The sequence below is a fragment of the Elephantulus edwardii genome, unplaced genomic scaffold, assembly GCF_000299155.1.
Source record: "Elephantulus edwardii isolate Elephantulus edwardi_28Jun2011 unplaced genomic scaffold, EleEdw1.0 scaffold00007, whole genome shotgun sequence".
NCBI lineage: Eukaryota > Metazoa > Chordata > Mammalia > Macroscelidea > Macroscelididae > Elephantulus > Elephantulus edwardii.
The window spans coordinates 36,068,370-36,087,219 of NW_006399757.1; the positions used below are offsets into that span (position 1 = coordinate 36,068,370).

Consider the following 18,850-nt stretch of genomic DNA (forward strand, 5'->3'; position numbering starts at 1 on the left):
TTGAGCTTCTCCAGCGGTTCTTTCCACAGATGTAATCGATCTGATTCCTATGCATACCATCAGGTGAAATCCAGGTATATAAACTGCGTTTATGTCTCTTAAAAAATGTATTTGCTATGAATAAGTCATTGTGCAAAATTAGATCATTCTCTCTCCAGCTCCATTTCTGTCACCAAGTCCATGTTTTCTAACTACTGAATCAGCATGATTATTTCAGTTGCACTTAAAGAATGTATGTTCATCCATTACCAACTGTTCTGTTGATATCTAGTTGGCTTATTGTATTTTCAAGTCTTTTGTTTCCTCATTGATCTATCTTTTTTTTTCTCATTAATGATTTTATAGATCAGGCAATAGTTAACAAAAAAATATGTTAGGACATAAAGCAATACAAAAATCCTGAAATAATTACAAAAACTCAGTTGTTTCTAAACATACCAAATTTGATATCTTAAATCATACACAGTTGTTCGTGTATGATCTTGTATCTTATCTATTTTTTATTATACTAGTTTATTTACAAAATTTGAATACATTGTTTTTCAGAAGAGATTCATCCACTATGTCCCACCCCCCATTAAATTGTATAAAACTCCCCCCTCCACATCCCCGCCGCCCCGTCACTGGCAATAAGAGGGATGTAAATCAGAACCACAATGAGGTACCATCTCACTCCAGTAACAGTGGCAAAGTTTAACAGGGCAGCAAGTAATAAATATTGGAGAGGATGTGGTGAGAAAGGAACTCTTATACTTTGTTGGTGTGATTGTAAAATGGTGCAACCATTCAGGAAGGCAGTTTTGCACTTCTTCAAAAAGCTGAACATAGATATTCCGTATGACCCAGCTATTCCACTTCTTGGAATATACCCTGAGAAAATGAGAACTGAGGCACAAACAGAGACTTGTACACCAATGTTCAAAGCAGCATTATTCACTATTGCAAGAAAATGGATACTTTATCCATTATTAAAAGTGAGGTGTTATATCTCCAAGTATAATGGATAGTCTCCTCCCATTCAATTTACAGGCTCTGAAAACTTGCTGGAGCGTCAGATATGAATTGAATTTGAAATTATGTACATAAATTGTTGTGCCTTCTTAATTAGGGTCTTTTCTATTCTTTAAAAGAAATCCAAAACTTTGTTTATACAACCAGAGTTTCATTCTATGCCACAGCCTTACCCCCTTCCAAGAATTTTCTTTTCTGCACTTCAGATAAACTGAGTCAGACTCTACACTTTTTTTAACAACATTCCCAATGGATAAGAATCACCTGGGGAATCAGGTTAAAATGAAGAAGAGGATGGGATTAAGACAAATTTAAATGTCAGGGTTGGTTTTTTTCCCCTTAAATCAACACTCATTGAATTCTTTTGCCTTTTAGTTAATTCCCAGAATTTTCTCAAGTGACTGTGTTTGCAGTCTGTTTGCATTCTTTTTTTGTTCCCTTCTTTCTCCTTATCCTTTTAGACAGTTATAATTATTTTCGCTTGATACTTTTTCTTAGAAAAGCATGATTTCATAAAAAGCTATATTGTCTTTTTTAATTAAGAAATTTAATCTGACTTCAATATGGAGAATCATTATTTCAGAGGAATATGAAAAAAAAAATTAGTCCATAGTTCAATTGCTTTTGAATTACTGTTGAGAAATTTACTTTCTTGAGATATGTATTGACATGATGAAATCAATGAGGATTATTAATTTACTAAAAATAGTAATGATGTGTTATTACTTCCATTGTAGAGTATAAGTTAAAATCACTTGGCCAGGATACAAGTATAACCATTTAGTTTTCACGTTTCCAATTAATTTGGTTAAGTCATGTCTTAATAAAGTAATAATAACTTCTTAGGTGACTTTCAGGTTAAATTTGTATTGCAGATTTTGCGTCTTGATTTTCTTCCCAAATAACAAGTGACTATAAAGATTAGGAGAGAGAGAGAATGAGGCTTAGTTCTTGGGGGTAAGACTTCGCTTGGAGAATATAGTAAAATAAGATTTATTAAAGATTTTGCTTATATTTGTTATAAACTTATATTTGTTATATACTATTTCCATTGATAACAATTGCTATCACAGCAAATATTGTCCTATTGTACAGATGAGCAAAGAGACTGTGCAAACTTAATTAATAGAAACCCATGAGCTTTTAACAAGTAGATGGAAAAGTGAGGATTTAAGTTGTGTTTCTTCAACTGTCATTGAGTGAATGGGCTACTAGACCATATATAAATAAACTGGTAGTGGTGGTGCTGTTGAGGCTACTCTGACTCAGGAAGACTCATGGTAGAGCACATCAAAACCCAGCTCATTTGTGTGCAGCCCTCAAAATCTGAGCTGTGCTGAAGTCTGTCATTACAATCAGTGTCAGTTCATGTTACTGAAGTTCTTTCTCTCTTTTGCTGATCCTCTATTTTTCTAAACATGATGTCTCTTTCAAAGAATTGATCTCTATATGTGACCTGCAGTTTCAAATACCATTAGAACTATTAAGAAGAGTATAGATATGAGATAACTATCATTAAATTCGGTGGTGTTGGTGTGTACCATTGAGTTGACTACAACTCATATTGACCCCTCTAAGCAACAGCCCTGAATCCTGACTTGTCCTGTGCCGTGCTTGTCATCTGTGGTATACTTAAGCATACATTGTTAAGTCACCGTGTTTATCAATCTTTCTTGTTGGATCCTCCTCTGAGCACGTTATGTGTTGTTGTTGTTTTTATATGCTGTCGAGTTGCTTGTGACTCATAGCGACCCTGTGTACACAGCCCTAAACTCCGCTCTGAAAAAAATATAAATAGGGACAATATTCTGTGATTGGGTGCTACTAGAAAAAAAGAGAGACATGACCAAGAAGCAGAATGCTTACGCTAATAAATGGTCATGTCTTTTTCTTTCTTTCAAATATTTGTGTTGCTGGGCATATATTTAAATAATTTAAAAATACAGACTATGGTATGGTTTTTTTAAAAAATGTTTCCTCTATAACAACTGTCAGCCACTTAGTTTCTTTAGTTGAAGACAACCATTCTTCTCCAGTTTTTTGGTTTTGTTGTATTTCATTTCTTTCTCCTCCCTCCCTGTTTCTTCACCAACACAGAGAAAGAAAATGGGGGGGGGGGAATCCCAAAGAAAAGAAACCATTACTACTAGTAGGCCTAAGATGCAAGGAAAGGGAGTTGTTAGAGAGTGGTAGCAGAGGGAGAAAAATTGCTTAACAGTACCTTTGGCCTGAGAGAAATGCAAACTGCCTGCAGTAAAGAAACTAGGGGGAAAGTTCCCTTTAACATTTTTACTACCTTGTGGTTTTATTTACAGCAGTGTATTGGAGTGCCTGCTTTGCCAACATTTTGTTATCAGTATACAGTTAATCTCTTCTACTCTAACAATGATTAAAACTCAACACTTACTCAGGCATTGTTTGCTTATTTCTTTTTATTGTATGACTATATATAAATATGTGAGTCCAGATAGCTACAACTCTAGCCCTCTGGATTTTTCCCCTCTGCTTCTTGCCAGGCCTAATAGAAGAGAAACTAATTTTTATTTAACCTAAGATGCTAAAATGACTTGCCTCTGGAAACTATGTACGAACAGTGCTCAGGCTGTTCATTCATAGGGTCGCTATGAGTCGGCTATGACTCGACTGCATTAAACAGCAACAACAACAAGATGCTAAAATATTCCTTCTTTTATTCCAGTTGTGAGTTGCTACTGATTTTTAACTTAATTTTAAAAATCATACACACATCCCTCAGTACACAATTCAAAAGATACTAAAAGTTGATGAAAATTAAGGCTCTTTTCTTCCTGTCTCTAAGCTACCCCTTTTACTTCTTAAAATTATATAACGACTACTCTTAGAGCCTTAAAAGTTTTTTCTTATGCCATGTTTCCCTACTCCATAGTCCTATCGTACTTAGCTATATTTATGTGCTGAATTAAAAACTTCAAGAATAGCTAGCGTTCTAGTGGCCTAGTGGCAAGAAGACACACTGCAAGCCCAGAGGCACATTGTTCAAATCCACCAGATGCTCTGCTGTGAAAGGAGGGACAATCTTCTCCTGTACCAGTCGGATCCAATTTGACAGTACACACACACACACACACACACACACGAGAGAGAGAGAAAGAGAACAGCTAGCATTGATTGCTACTCAGTACAGTAAAATCTGAGAAAACAAGAACCTGTATAAAGCAGGAATCCATCAGAGAATGGAAAATTTAATAGTGAAAAGCTTTTTCACTATTAGAGAATGCCTTGTCAAAAAACTTCCAAGACCTGGTAAAGCAAGGCAGTTGTGTAAAACTGTAAAACTTTGTTGTAAAACTAAGTACTATACTCGGAATTTTGTCTATTTTATCTTAGTTATCACAGTAGCTCTGAGGTGGATAATATCATCATACAAAGAGCTGTTTGTCCGACTTCACACAGCCTACCCTAATTCTTAACCTGCCTTGCTGTGACTCATATGCAGCTTCTCATAGAAAGAGAAGAAAATTAAACAAACTGTAATGGCATATTTACTTTCTTTAAGATGACATTTCATGAATTTAAATATATCCTATGGTTTTTCTCTTTATTTTAAAAAAAATTGTGGTCTAGATGGTCATAAAAGGAGGGAAAGTAATTGAAACTAACTCCTGTGCTGCTTGTAGCATGAGAGTTAGTATCAAACAATAATAATGTAGTTCACAAAATTGTTTTCACTATATTCCTGGTGCTGAAAGGATGTAGAAATGAGTGAAGCTGTCAGCATTATTTGAGGCTGGAAATAGGTTTTATTAAAAAAAAACCTGATTAATGAAAAGGTCATGGGAAATTTTACTTTTAAAAAATAAATGCATTTAAAGAAAAGATAGTATATATTTACTTGGTATCTATATAGTACGTGTTTAATTAATGATGCTAGATTAATGATGATTGATGTTTGTGGGTATTTCATCATACTTTAAACAAGTTTTTAAAACCTTTGAGATTAAAAGAGTTGAATGCATAGATGTCTTCCTCCAAAAAGAAAACAGAGCATTACCTCTGCTCTGGTACTTGAAGCATTACCTCTGCTCTGGTATTTCTTGAAGTATTCATTGATCCTTTCCTGACTTATCCCTTTATATGTTAAGCCTCTTGACACTGATACTGCTTTCTCTTTATATTCTTTTTTACTTCCAACACAAAGTAGATCTTGTTTATTCTGATTTTTAAATCATCTGTGATATAATTAATCTTCCTAAAATGATCTTTTTTCATTTTAGCATTTCTCTCACCAGAATCTTGCTTCCTACTCACTATGGATTGTACTTCACAAACTTTCTTGAAATGACTGATTCTTTATTATATGTCAACTTTTATATATCGAAGTTTTTTATGTATAAACCTTTTGACTAAAACAGTCTCTGTCTCCATTTAGGCAAGTCATCGTAATATGCCCAGTTTATTTTTTTCCCTTTTCACATGTACTTTACATGTGGACTTCACATGTCCACTTAGAAATGATCTTCATTTTTATAAGATCGTCTTCAAATCCAGGTCAAGGTATACTTCTTTGAAAAATAAGTAAACACACATACAACACAAAAAACAACACTCTTTTTGTATCCTTACCTCCTTTAATTAATACCTAAGATTTCCTTTATATTCATCTGTATAATTTGCATCATAGTATCATACAATTCTTTGTTCTGCCTTAAAGTTTTCCCATTATTTAGTATGTGTTTGTTACATATTTTTTTTCTCCCTAACTAGATTGCATGTGCCTTAGAAGCAAAGGTGCTAGTGCATTAAATTGTGTTTATGCCTTTATTAATGCACACACATCAGCAGAGAACTACCAGAAGTCCAGGCTGGGTTTAGAAGGGGGTGTGGTACTAGGGATATTGTAGCTGATGTTAGATGGAGCTTAGCTGAAAGCAAAGAATACCAGAGGAATGTCTATCTGTGTTTCATTGACTATGCAAAGGCATTTGACTGTGTGGATCATAACAAACTATGGCTGACTCTGAGAAGAATGGGAATCCCAGAACACTTGATCGTTCTAATGCGAAACCTATACTTGGACCAGAAGGCAGTCTTCAGAACAGATCAGGGGAACACTGCATGGTTCAAAATTGGGAAAGGCGTATGCCAGGGATGCATCCTGTCTCCATACCTGTTCAACCTATATGCAGAACAGATTATCCAGGAGGCTGGGCTCTATGAGGAGAAATGTGGGGTCAAGATTGGTGGACGATTTATCAACAACCTGCGTTATGCAGATGACACAACCCTGCTTGCTGAAACTGAAGAGGACCTGAAGCACCTGCTGCAGAGGGTCAAGGACTGCAGCCTACAATATGGATTGAGGCTCAATGTCAAGAAGACAAAGATTCTCACCACTGGACCAATTGGCAGCATCAGGATGGATGGTGAAGAGATTGAGACTATACACAGCTTTAGTTTGCTTGACTCCACAGTCAACAGTCTTGGCACCAGCAGCCAGGAAATTAAAAGGCGCATTGCCATGGGAAAGTCTGCTGTTAGGGACCTCTCTAAAGTACTCAAGAGCAATGGTGTCTCTCTGGAGACTAAGGTGCATCTGGTACAGGCCATGGTCTTCGCAATCACTTGTTATGCATCAGAGAGTTGGACAATGACCAAGGAGGATAGAAGGAGAATTGATGCCTCTGAGCTGTGGTGCTGGAGAAGAGTATTGAGAATACCATGGACTGCTAGGAAAACAAAGAGATTTGTCCTGGAAAGGGTTAAACCGGGTGGCTTCTTGGAGGCAAGGATTCTGAGGCTCCGTCTAACATACTTTGGACATGTTGTGAGGAGAGACCGGTCCTTGGAGAAGGACATCATGCTTGGGAGGATGGAGGGACAGCGCAGGAGAGGAAGGCCCTCTATGAGGTGGATTGATTCAGTGACTGGGATAATTGGGATGGGAGTGTCAGAGACCGTGCGATTGGCGCAGGACAGAGCAGTGTTTAGGGCTGTTGTACATAGGGTCGCTATGAGTCGCAAGCGACTCGACGGCACATAACAGCAAACAACAACAGAATGCTGTATGTACAATAGGTGCTTAATACGTACTTATAGATGACGTTATAGCCCACCACTATCCTATGAACTATTCCTTAAGTGTTTTATTTACACAAACTATATAATCATAAAGAACTATGATTTGCTTTAGTTACTGCTCACAGTACTAAAATTCATTGTAGCTAAGTCAGAACTGACTCATAGCTACCACCCGCCACCCCCGCGCCAGGTTCCAAGGCACAGGAGGTGGTGAGCAGAGGAGGAGGTTTCTCGTACTCTCTCAGTCTGTGTGTGTGTGTGTGTGTGTCTGAGTCTTTCACTCTCTCTGTCTCTTTCTCTCTCTTGTCCTCCCACACTCCACCCCGACCCCTGTCATACACACACAGATTTGGAGAAATAGTACTTATCTACGTTGGTTTTAGATTATTTTATTCCTCAGGACTTTGGGATTGGTTTGGCTTACTTTGAGTTGATTATTATTTGTTTGACTATCCAAAAAATGATCTACAAACATTTCTCTGTGTACAATCCATTATTTAATCTTTATTGTTAATCCGGGTAACTTAAAACCTGCATTTGTAGGATATTTGTTCTTATATATGAAAGATAAAACCTTTTAGTCTACAAGTAGAGCTATCAAAGATGATACTTAACTAAGCTTATTTGAGGCTTTTAGACCTAGACTACAAAGTTTTATGTTCATGATAGTGATAAATGCTAGAAAGGTAACTCTTCACTATTCCATCAGAATTCCACATATTCTTAACTCTTAATGAGATGATTGTTGTGCTGTGAATACCTTCAGTAATAACCACAATTGTTCAGTTGGGATCATATAATTTTATTTATTTATTTTTTTTTTTAAAAAAAAGTCTATTTTAACAACTGCTAAGTCCAAAACCTTCCAGAGTACTGCAACTTAGCCCTCTTCCGTAAATCCCAACACCCTGTGGAACAGGCCAAAGTGCCCTAACATTCTGCCAAGTACCATGTGCTGAGATAGCTGTGACCTAGAGGGTCCCTGCAAGTGATGTCAGTCATCATCAGAAAACATTTTTTAAGCACCTATCTGTACATGGTTCTATCCTAGGCACTGTACAAAACGAATTAAACAGACATGGCCCCTGCCCCCTGGGAGTTTTCAGTCTAAGATGATGCTGACATGGACAGACATAAAGGATATTGAGACAACTGAACAAACATTGAACAAGAATATAAAGTACTAACATTAAGTACAAGCAAAGGGGTAAGTGCATTTTGTGGGGTAGTGTATAAAGGGAGACTCACGGGACATGGTTGTTCAGATAGAGTGGGCTAGAGGAGTTAGTCAGTGCTGGTCAAATTAGGATAGTTTTGCTTGGGAATTTGAATTATAATACAAATGTATAGTTAGGGACAGGGTATTCTAGAAGTAGCAAAACAAAGATGACTTGGAGACAAGAGACATTCAGAATTATTATATTGGACTCTTGATTACCTAAAGAATCTGCATTTCTGGATGGTTGTCATTATCAGAGAGGGATTGGTATTTTACTTTTGCAGGTTGATATTTGAGCTGAGTATAGGTTGAAACCAGTTCAGTGCAAAAGAAAAAGCAAACCAAAATTCCTGGGAATTTGAGTGACTTCTCTTAGTCTGGCTTGCTTATTAAATATAAAACATTGGCTATGTCACAAAAATATTACTGTAAATGTAAATCATTTTTTTCTCTGGAACTTATAAAAACTTTTTAAAGCATTTACATATCATATTATGCTGTTTTTTAGGAGCTTCAGACTTAGTAATATAATAGAACTTAAACGTCTCATTAATTAATCATAGATCTTTTTGAAGGTACCTTTGTATCCCAGAGAAATGTACCAGATGTTCTAGATATTATTGTAAATAATGCCAGTGAATGTTGAACACGTAAGAATTACTTGACCATTCTTTTTTCTTTTCTTAATCTTCCAAGATTGTTTGTTGTTGTTTTTTTAGTGTAAAAAGTAAGTATTTATTAGAAAGTTACATCCCAACTGGATGAGCCCCTTTCCCTGAAAGGAAATAAATCAATACCTAACCTTGTAACAACTATTCAGACCTAACCTTGAATTTGAATCATGAGTACAGCAAATTTATTTTTCAGTGTCCATCAGAAAAAAATTTATTCTTTTTATTCCCAATAAACATGAGCTTTACAGCTTCTGAGTAGTTCCAACTCAGCTCTTTTAAAATGTTACTCAAATTTGAAATGTGAAAAATTTTATTTACCCAAAATATTCTCTTATAGAGAATGTAATTATTCTCTTATATAGAGCCCTCATGGTATAACACTTAAGCTCTTGACTACTAACCAAAAGGTTGCCAATTTGAACCCACCTGCAGATCTGCTTCTGTCAAGGCCGCAGACTCAGAAACCCTGTCGGCAGTTTGTTCTCTGTCACATGAGTTCATTATGAGTCAAAATCAAATAGACAGTACCTGACAACAACAAATTGTTCTCTTTATATTATTGAATTTTCAGAACTTTTCTTTAAGAACAGATTTTCTTTCAGTTGTCTGCATTGTGTAAAAAAATTACAGTACTATTGAAAACTTAAGTGACAAAGCCTGGCATTAAAATTTCATTAACTTTTTAAAATATTAAACCTTTTTATGCATTTAAATATTTGAGATGCATTTATTCTGATATCTTCTTTTGCATTAGAGGAGGTTTTCTAGGGCGTGGCCCTTGTCTTTCTTGTGTTGTAATTTTACTACAAGAAAATCTAGTGACTGTAGCATTTTCCCTAGATTATCACCCCAAATCATGAGGGAGAACCTCGATGAGATGGATCAATTCAGTGATTGGGGTAATGGGAGTAGTTGTGTCAGAGACAATAAGGTTGGCACAGAATAGAGCAGGGTTTAGGGCTTTTGTACATAGGGTTGTTATGAGTCTTAAGTGATTCGACAGCACATAACAACTATATAAAAAGCTTCCAAAAAAGAAAGGATGTCTGGAAATTATTTTCATAATTTTGCAGATAATCTATAGGTTGCCTAGATAATCTTAAGCTCTCAAAAATTCCTCTGCTGTCTAGCAGTTTATTATTGTTATCTTTACCATAAGGTTTTTATCACCCTTTAAATATTTGACTAATCATGGGCTATTTTGTGTGGAAGAGCCTTGAGACATTTAGGCAAAATAAAGACAAAAGCCTAGGGAAAAAAACTGTCAAAGAGCAAATAAAATAAGGGGCCAGTGCATGTAGAATAGTGCAGCCAATGACTTCATTTAACCTGACACATCTTGCATGTAAGTCAAGGAATAGAAAGTTTTCTAAAGGGTATAGAAATGTTTCTGGGTTTTTAGCTTGTTCTCTTCTACTCAATGATCTACGGGGGAAAATTGAGTTCATTATATTAGAACTTTATGAAATCTTCCTAGGAAAGAAAATCCAAACTTTTGTATATTGTCTTTATTTGTAAAAGATAAAAGTAGTGATAATAGATTACTTTGGAAATTTTGTATTTATCCAAAATGATTAATTACTCTTTAGGAATTGCGTTACTTCATTCCTGTATAGAAATAGGAGTAATGTCTTCACCACAGTATGATCTATTATCTGCAAATGCCGTAGACAAACTAAAAGTGATTTTATTTAAAATAATAGGTTATGGACTGGGGCTGTGCTAAAAGTGGCAAATATGAGAGTAAGGAATTATTATAAAATATAAATACTTTGTTGGAAGAGAGTAGACAAAACATTGGAAGTATATAAACTAACTTATTACCTGATAATTGTAATTCTGACTGAATAGACATTAGTCTTATAACTTAGAGTAGGTATATAGTTTGTTATAGTTTTAAATAAATATCTCAATAGAGACTTGCATTCAACAAATAAGATTCAGAAGCAGTTGGAATGAATCCATGAACAAAGGAAAAGGGCCTTTCCTTTTGACATTTGTGTTCTAGTTCTATGAAAGAGCAGAGAGTGCACATGTCCACTCTCTCTCACTTTCTCACACATTGACACTGAACCAGAACCGACTCATAGCTGACCTGCCAGCAGGATTTTAGAGGCTACACATTGCACAGGAAGAGGAATTTAAAAAGTGATGTGATGAGGTAGAGGTTGGCCATGCGGGTTGAGTTTAAGAGGAGGAAAACTAACAAAGGAAACTAAAAAAATGAACAGGTGGTGAGATTAAGAGAAAACCTAGTGATAATGATGATGTCCTGGAAACCAAATGAAAAACCACATGTCCAACAGAAAGGAGGGATCAATTACCCATGTCAGTCATTGAAAACTAAATAAGATGATGATTGAGTTAGATCATTAGTTATATGGAGGTTGTTAAAGACCTTGAATAAGTTATGATAGAAATATAAGTAATGTAGAAAATGTTTTTGTGGATCAAAAAAAGGTTTTTAGAGGGTTGCAGGTGTGTTGTGTGTTAGATAAGTAACACAATTATTTGGCAATGATCTGGTAAAAAGTAGGAGAAAATAAAGTAGGACTCGCTGCCATCAAGTTGATTCTCATAATGGCCTTACAGGGCAGAATTAAAACTGCTTTATCAGGTTTACAAGGCTGTAAATCTTAAAAGGAGCAGACTGCTCATGTTTATTCCACAGAGTAGCTGGTGAGTTCAAACAGCCACCATTTCAGTTGGTAGCCCAACACTGCTGAAGCTGTAGCCTTGAGGTGGTGTGGAGTGGGATTGACTTTAAATAAATAGGAGGTTAGTAGGTAAAAACATGTCCTGGAAGGAGTTTGTAGGTGTTCTTTTGTGGCATCAATTTTGTGGTTAAAGAATTAACAGTAGAGAATATGGGACTAAGTTGCTGAGATTTAATGTATCTATAGTCTTTAGCTTTTAATAGAAGCATTTGAGGGAGCTTTCCTTATTCACTAGCAAATTAATGTATTTTGAGGATTAAACTCTGAGATTAAATAATAGTGATAATTGACATGCCTCTGCTGTAACATATAGTCGTATTATTATTAGGTGATGAAAAATGAGTATGCACTAAACTGAGTTTACTATACCTCCTTGGTCCCAGAAGATATATAATAATTTTAAAGGATATGTAAGTTAGAGCATGACAGTAATAAGTAAAAATGCTGCATTTAAATGATTTACCCTTTGACATCTTTCCTAAAGTTCTTTCTACTTCATGATGTGATTTCTACATAGTAATTAGTGATACTACTGGCTCCAAAGATCACGGAGCTCTTGAACAAGGGCTGTGGATGGATGCCTTGTTCTTACATGTTTTATTATATTTATTCTCTTTAAGTTTCTTTATACAATGAAAAATTACTTTGGTGTACAAAAGGCTCCTTTAGATTGTAAACCCCCAGAAGGTAGGTAATAAACTTCATACAGTCATAGAAAATATTTCAAGTGATGGTTTGTGTGAAGAATATGGAAAAGAAAATATGACTACTAAGTCAAGAGAATGCTTTAAAAGCTGGTATCATGACATAAAGGCAAGGATGATTATCTTTATGTAACTACAAGAAAATAACACTGGGTACCATTGCACACCATATCAGAGAAATAATGCAGAAAGTTAGAGAAGTGTGGTCTTACCAAGTGATCGAGAATCTAATTGTTCCTCAAAACTATTCTGAAAGAGTAAGGTGAATTGACTATTTCACTCTTCAATAGCCAGTGTGATTAAGAATTAGAAATGAGGTGGGTATGTCACTTATTTGTGGATTACTTAACAGATCATACCCTAGAATTTAAGAAATAAAACTTAGCTGTACCTGCAGATGACTAAGAAATTATAAACCTTTTTCTTTCACATTTATAACAATTATTCCTACAATATCAGGACATCCATATTCATAAAAATATTTTAGCTTGTGGAAAATATTTTACAGGTCATTTAAAAAAAAAAAGTCCACTTTGTGTTGAAACTTGTTTTTTATATTATAGGTCCAGTTGTTTACGTCCTGGATCTTGCAGATAGACTGATCTCAAAAGCCTGTCCATTTGCTGCAGCGGGGATAATGGTTGGCTCTATCTATTGGACAGCTGTGACTTATGGAGCAGTGACAGTGATGCAGGTTCACTATTTTTCTCTATTCAGTGATAACTGCTTTTGGTGTGGTGATCTATTAAACAGACTTTGTTAGGAATTTATGATTTTCTAATAAGTAATAGTACTTGCAAGGCTTAAAAATAAGAAAATATATAAAAAGCCATCCAAGGATGTCTTTCACTCGCCTACATTTACCTGGATTTTTCCTTACTTTACCAGTTAACCACTATTGTTAGGTTCATTTTGGGGGGGTTTTGTTTTGGTGTTTTTTTAAAAAAAAAAAAAACAAACCCAAAAACCTAAACAACCTTACATTGGTGAGCAAAAATAAATTCTTCTCACTTATTTTTTAAAATCCAGAAGGGTACAATAACTGCATCCCATTTTTTTCCCCAAAAACAGTGAGCCATGGAGAGCTAGTCAAATAAGAAGTACGTAGAAAGCATCCTCATTCTTCTTTTCAGCTGCATGTTAATCTACAGAAGGAATTTTAACTACTAACCAGAATCATGCTTATGGACAATAACTTGCTTTCCATTTTTCACTACAGTAAAGAGCTATTGATGAAAATTTGACTAAATTTCAAGATTTAATCCCAGATTCTGTACTGTTCTCTCTTTATACCATTTTGTTTAAAATTTGTAGTTACCGTTTCTGTATTATTTGTGTTTGTATCTTTGGCCTTATCTTTCCCCCCAAGTTGCATCCTGAACTTGGAGCTTGATACTTCCCTTTGAACAACCTCTTATGACTTCACACTCTGCTGTAGTTCTTGTGTGTACCATCGAGTCTGAAACAACCAATAGCTGACCCTGCAGTGAGTTTTAACAAGCAGTAATTACACGGGAGGAGATTGCCCTTCCACCAGCTGAGCAGCTAGTGGATTCAAACCACGTGCCTTCAGGATTGCAACACAGATTCTTACCATTGAGCTCCCTAGCAAACTTGTTTTCTTCTCACTTGAAACCTAAGTTTTTATCCCATTACAGTTTGTCCATGTCTGAAATTTTTATTTGGTCATCTACTCACTTTACGTCTACATCTTAGGGCTGCTTTTTACTCCTTCATCGTCCTATTCACTCATCAAATATAGATAGTTTCCCCCCATTTTTCTTTGTCTTTCATCCATGGCTTCTTGGTTTTCTCTCTTATCACCTGACTTCTTGTTACTCTACCATCATCTCTGAATGGCTAAACGAATCTGTTGATTGGTTTCATTTATTCTCTTCTTCCAATTCATCCATCCAAATAAATCTTAAAATAATACGTTCTGGTGGAACTACCAAAACTGTGGCCCTTAGCAACCCTCGAACCTGAAACTAACAATACCTATTCAGGGATCACCTGTAAAATTAATATTAATACTCATGAGGAATGTATCCCTCAAAACAGTTAACCATGTGAGATAAAAAGAGTAGCATTTGTCCCCTAACAAATCACAGAAGACAAGAAGGAAGTATGGATATAGTCAGAGAAGGATGTGGAAGAGTGCTTTTCCATAGAGGGAATTGCAACTAATGTTACAAAACAAAATACTTATAAATTATTGAGTAGAAAATGAATTAACTTTTTTTTTTATTTTATTTTTGTGTGCATGTACCGTCAAATCACATCTGACTGGTACAGGAGGAGATTGTCCCTCCTTCCCCAGCAGAGCATCTGGTGGATCCCTCCTTTCCCGGCAGAGCATCTGGTGGATTCGAACCGTGCGCCTCTGGGATTGTAGTTGCAGCTCCTTGCCACTAGGCCACCAGAGCTCCCCTGAATTAACTCTTAAATGACAATAAAAAAAAAGAACTATACCTTCAACATTTCACAGTTTACCAACTCTCCTGCTTTAAGTATTGCTTTTTTAAGGTCAGCACCTAAATTATTTAATTTTTATTTTATTGGTTTGTTTATATTTAATCTTTAGGTAGCTCAGTATTCATTAACATGTAGTTTGTAGATGATTTACTTTCCTTTTCTTAAGTATAAATTAGAATGGGAATAAAAGAAAAAAGGATGCAAAGTTGCTCCATGTAGAATCACAGTGAGACAAAATATTGTGAGGCTTTGCTTCATAAAATGTTTATGACGTAATGAAACTCTGGACACAGCTGCTAAAAGGAATCATAAATAATAAAACATGTTTTGTCATGAATGCACTGGGGAAAATTTAGGCTTCACGAAGAAGACTCCATTTCCTTAGCCTGATTTGATATTTAAGGTCCTCCCTACAATCTTACTTCATCCTACTGTGAGGCCTTCTGACTGTCTCCCTCCAGCCACAGCTTCTTATTCTCACTACTAGGTATGTAGTAAGAGCAGGAGCACAAACTGATATGTGCACTGAGGTTGACTAGCATTATTTATAATAGCAAAGAGATGACAACAACCCATTGTCTGTTATTAAACAAATGATTAAATAAACTGTGGTACATTTGTACAGTTGAGTATTATACAGCACTGAAAAAATTTCATTTAACTGTATAACAAGGATGAATCTAGAGGAAATTATTCAGAAGGCTTAAATCAGTCACAAAAGGACAATTATTGTATAAGTTCACTATTACAAAAAGCTATGGAAAGGTTTACAAACAGATGCAATCATTCCTAAATCATTACCAGAGATGAGGAAAAAAGTAAAAAATAATAAATTGTTAAGTGGGATGAAGGGATAGGCAACATACAATAAAGGGATGATAAGATATATAATAATTTATTGATTATATTAATTTTAATTAATGTTCTAACACAAAATGTGTAATTGAACATCCAAATAATTGGTAAACTTTCACTGTAATCACAATCAAACATAAAATAATATTTTCGTATGTAATAATCATGTTTTAAAATCATGGAGAGTAAGAGCAGAAATACTCATGATTACACACAGGTGTTAACTTGTTTTATATTGACCAAAGTTAAATGGACAAAGTTACTTGACAGTGAATTAGGATGACAGAAAAATTGATGCCTTTGAACTGTGGTGTTGGAGAAGAGTACTGAATATCCCATACACTGTCCGAAGAACAAACATACGTCTTGGAGAAAGTGCAGCCAGAGTGCTCCTTGGAGGCAACAATAATAAAACTTTGTCTCACATACTTTAAGCATTTTGCTAAGAGAGGCTATCATTTGAGAGGGACATCATACTTGGGAATGTGGGGGCATGGTGGAAGAAGAGGAAGACCTTTGACCAGGTGGATTGACACAGGGATTATATAATGGGCTCAAGAGTGTCAGAGAGTGTGTGGATAGCATTGGAATCAGACAGGGTTCAGATCTGTTCATAGAGTCACTATGAGATGTACTCAACTCTACAGGATCTAACAACAACTACAAGTTTACTTTCCTTATGTGTATTTTATCCTTAGTAACTTTTAAGTCTATCTTTTCTGTTTTTCTTTCTTTCATTTCAAGATACATACAAAGTACTCTTCAGCCCTTTCATCAATCAAGTTGGTCAAGGAAACCGTGGGCCGCTATACAAACCCTACACGGGTCTAAAGCCCAGGACTCTAAATTATTCTCTCTCCTGTGTCTTAAGTGCAAACAAAAATACCTCAGAGAAATATCTTTGATTGTAAGAAATTGAGACTTTGACTAAATAACAACAAAAACCTGTTGCTATCCCATTGATTCCAACTCTTAGCAACACTAAAGGCAGGATAGAACTGCTCCATAGAATTTCAAGGCAATATTTTTTCTCTTCTCAATTTTGTGGTTGTAAATACATAATAGTAAAACATAGACAAGTTCAACAATTTCTGTATATACCATCTGGTTACAATGATTACATTGAAGCTGTACAGCTCCCCCCCCCCTTCTTAGTTGTTCTTCTCTATTTACATAAGCTCCCTGTCCCCTAAAGATTTCTGTCTAATATTTCAAGTTGATTTTGTCAATCTGATCCCATAAAGATAGTTCTTATAAAAGCATAATGCCACAGCAGACGTTTTTACTAAGCAGACTACGTTGTTGTTGTTGTTGATTATCTTCGAGTTAAGCACAACTCAGTGACCCTATGAACAAAAGACTTGAAGCCCCTTTACAACTGTTGACATTAATCAAAGTTCAAAATGTTTCCAGTGCCATGTTATTTAGGAAATGGATGCCACTCCTGTGGTTTTAAAAGGACTTCATAGGACAAGGCTATGTTTTCAAACCACTTGCATTTCAGTTAGCCACTCAGCAAGTGCTTAACCACTATGCCAGGGGGATTACTTAGTCAGAAGTATGAAAGTCATAAAGACAGCATAGCGATGCAGAGAAACGTACTGAGCCAAAGTTGATTAGCAAGTGTAAAATGATTCCAGAAGGAGAAATAGTATAGAAATTCAAAACTGCTGACTAATCTTGTCCTTCTTGATCTTTAGGATCTAAAACTCTTGTGAAATAATTAGTCCCAATACCCAGGTGTAGATTAGGAAAGCTTGTAGTCATCTGTGAACATTAGCCCTGTTCTTTGTCTGTGTATACCACCTAGAAGGAAGAACAGGAAATTCAATGCTCTGTTGATAACCAGAATAGAACTACCCCTTACAATTTTCCTTACAGAAGCAGGCTGTCTGATCTTTGCCCTGTGGAGTGGATTCAAACCAATCACCTTTCACTTAGCCCAGTGCATGTCTTGCTGTACCACACAGGACCTGGATGTAGAGCCCGTCCCATAGCCAAGATAAGATTTCCTTTCACTAAACAGACGAGAGGAATGGAAGCAGTAACCAATACTTTTCTATTGACATGTAATCAATGCGGAGTGACTCTTTTTTTAAACACTTTTTAAAAATTCTACTGAATATAAAAAAAAAAATTCTACTGAATATAAAAGGCAACTCTGGTGGCCTAGTGCTAACAATCTTCACTGCAATCCTGAAGGCATGAGGTTCAAATCCACCAACTGCTTTGCAGGAAAAGGATGGACAGTTGGCTCCCATGTGATTGTCGTTGATTGCTTTCGAGTCAAGCACGACCCACAGCGACCCTATGAACCACAGGCCTGAAGCCCCTCTACAACTGTCAACATTGTCAATGTTCATAGAGTTTCTGGAGGCATGTTGTTTAGGAAGTGGATGTCTCTCCTACCTGCCTCTGAAAACCTACTTTAAACATCTGCTATGGGTTAGTTCTGACTTGATGGTGCACAACAACTGTATAAAATAGTTCGGGAGTGTTTTCCCCCTTGCTGGATAAGTTATTTGTTAAGATAAATTGGAATTGATAACTGTCCAACTTTTCTTTAAAACCTTTTACATTCTTAGGAAGTTTTGCATTTTCTATAAAGCAAATTCTATTTAAATATGTAAAATCCTTTAATAAATAACAAGATAATTCTCAGAAATGTTTTTTCTTTCACAGGTTGTAGGTCATAAAGAAGGTTTGGATGTTATGGAGAGAGCGGATCCTTTATTCCTTTTAATTGGACTCCCTACTATTCCTGTCATGCTGATATTAGGCAAAATGATTCGTTGGGAGGACTATGTGCTCAGACTGTGGCGCAAATACTCAAATAAACTACAGATTTTGAACAGTATATTTCCAGGTAAGGTCATTAATTTGGATTGTAATGTACATGCCAAACTGATCTTGCCTTTCGAAATACTGGAAAAAATGGGTTTTTTTAGCTGTTCTCTTTTTTTTTTTTAGGCAAGTAAATTTTTTAATTGCAGTGGTAACTTTTAAATTACATCTTTTTTTTCCGTCTTTTTTTTTTTTAACAGAGGTTTTGGATTTCCATTCATTCATTGACGCAATTTTCTCCCTGCCCACCCCTCCCCACCAGCTCGCTTCCCCTTCCGAAGAGAGAAAAAAAAA

The 18,850-nt window shown here is 35.8% G+C and overlaps 1 protein-coding gene across 1 annotated transcript in view; it reads left to right on the forward strand.

Moving 5' to 3' along the window:
- The window catches only part of MARCH5 (membrane-associated ring finger (C3HC4) 5), a 60,619-nt gene that overhangs the window by 39,407 nt on the left and 2,362 nt on the right, over positions 1-18,850 (forward strand). Inside the window, exons 3-4 of the mRNA XM_006880337.1 lie at positions 12,946-13,076; positions 18,395-18,578. Of these exons, the coding sequence (XP_006880399.1) occupies positions 12,946-13,076; positions 18,395-18,578 (315 nt within the window). The remainder of the gene's footprint in view (positions 1-12,945; positions 13,077-18,394; positions 18,579-18,850) is intronic.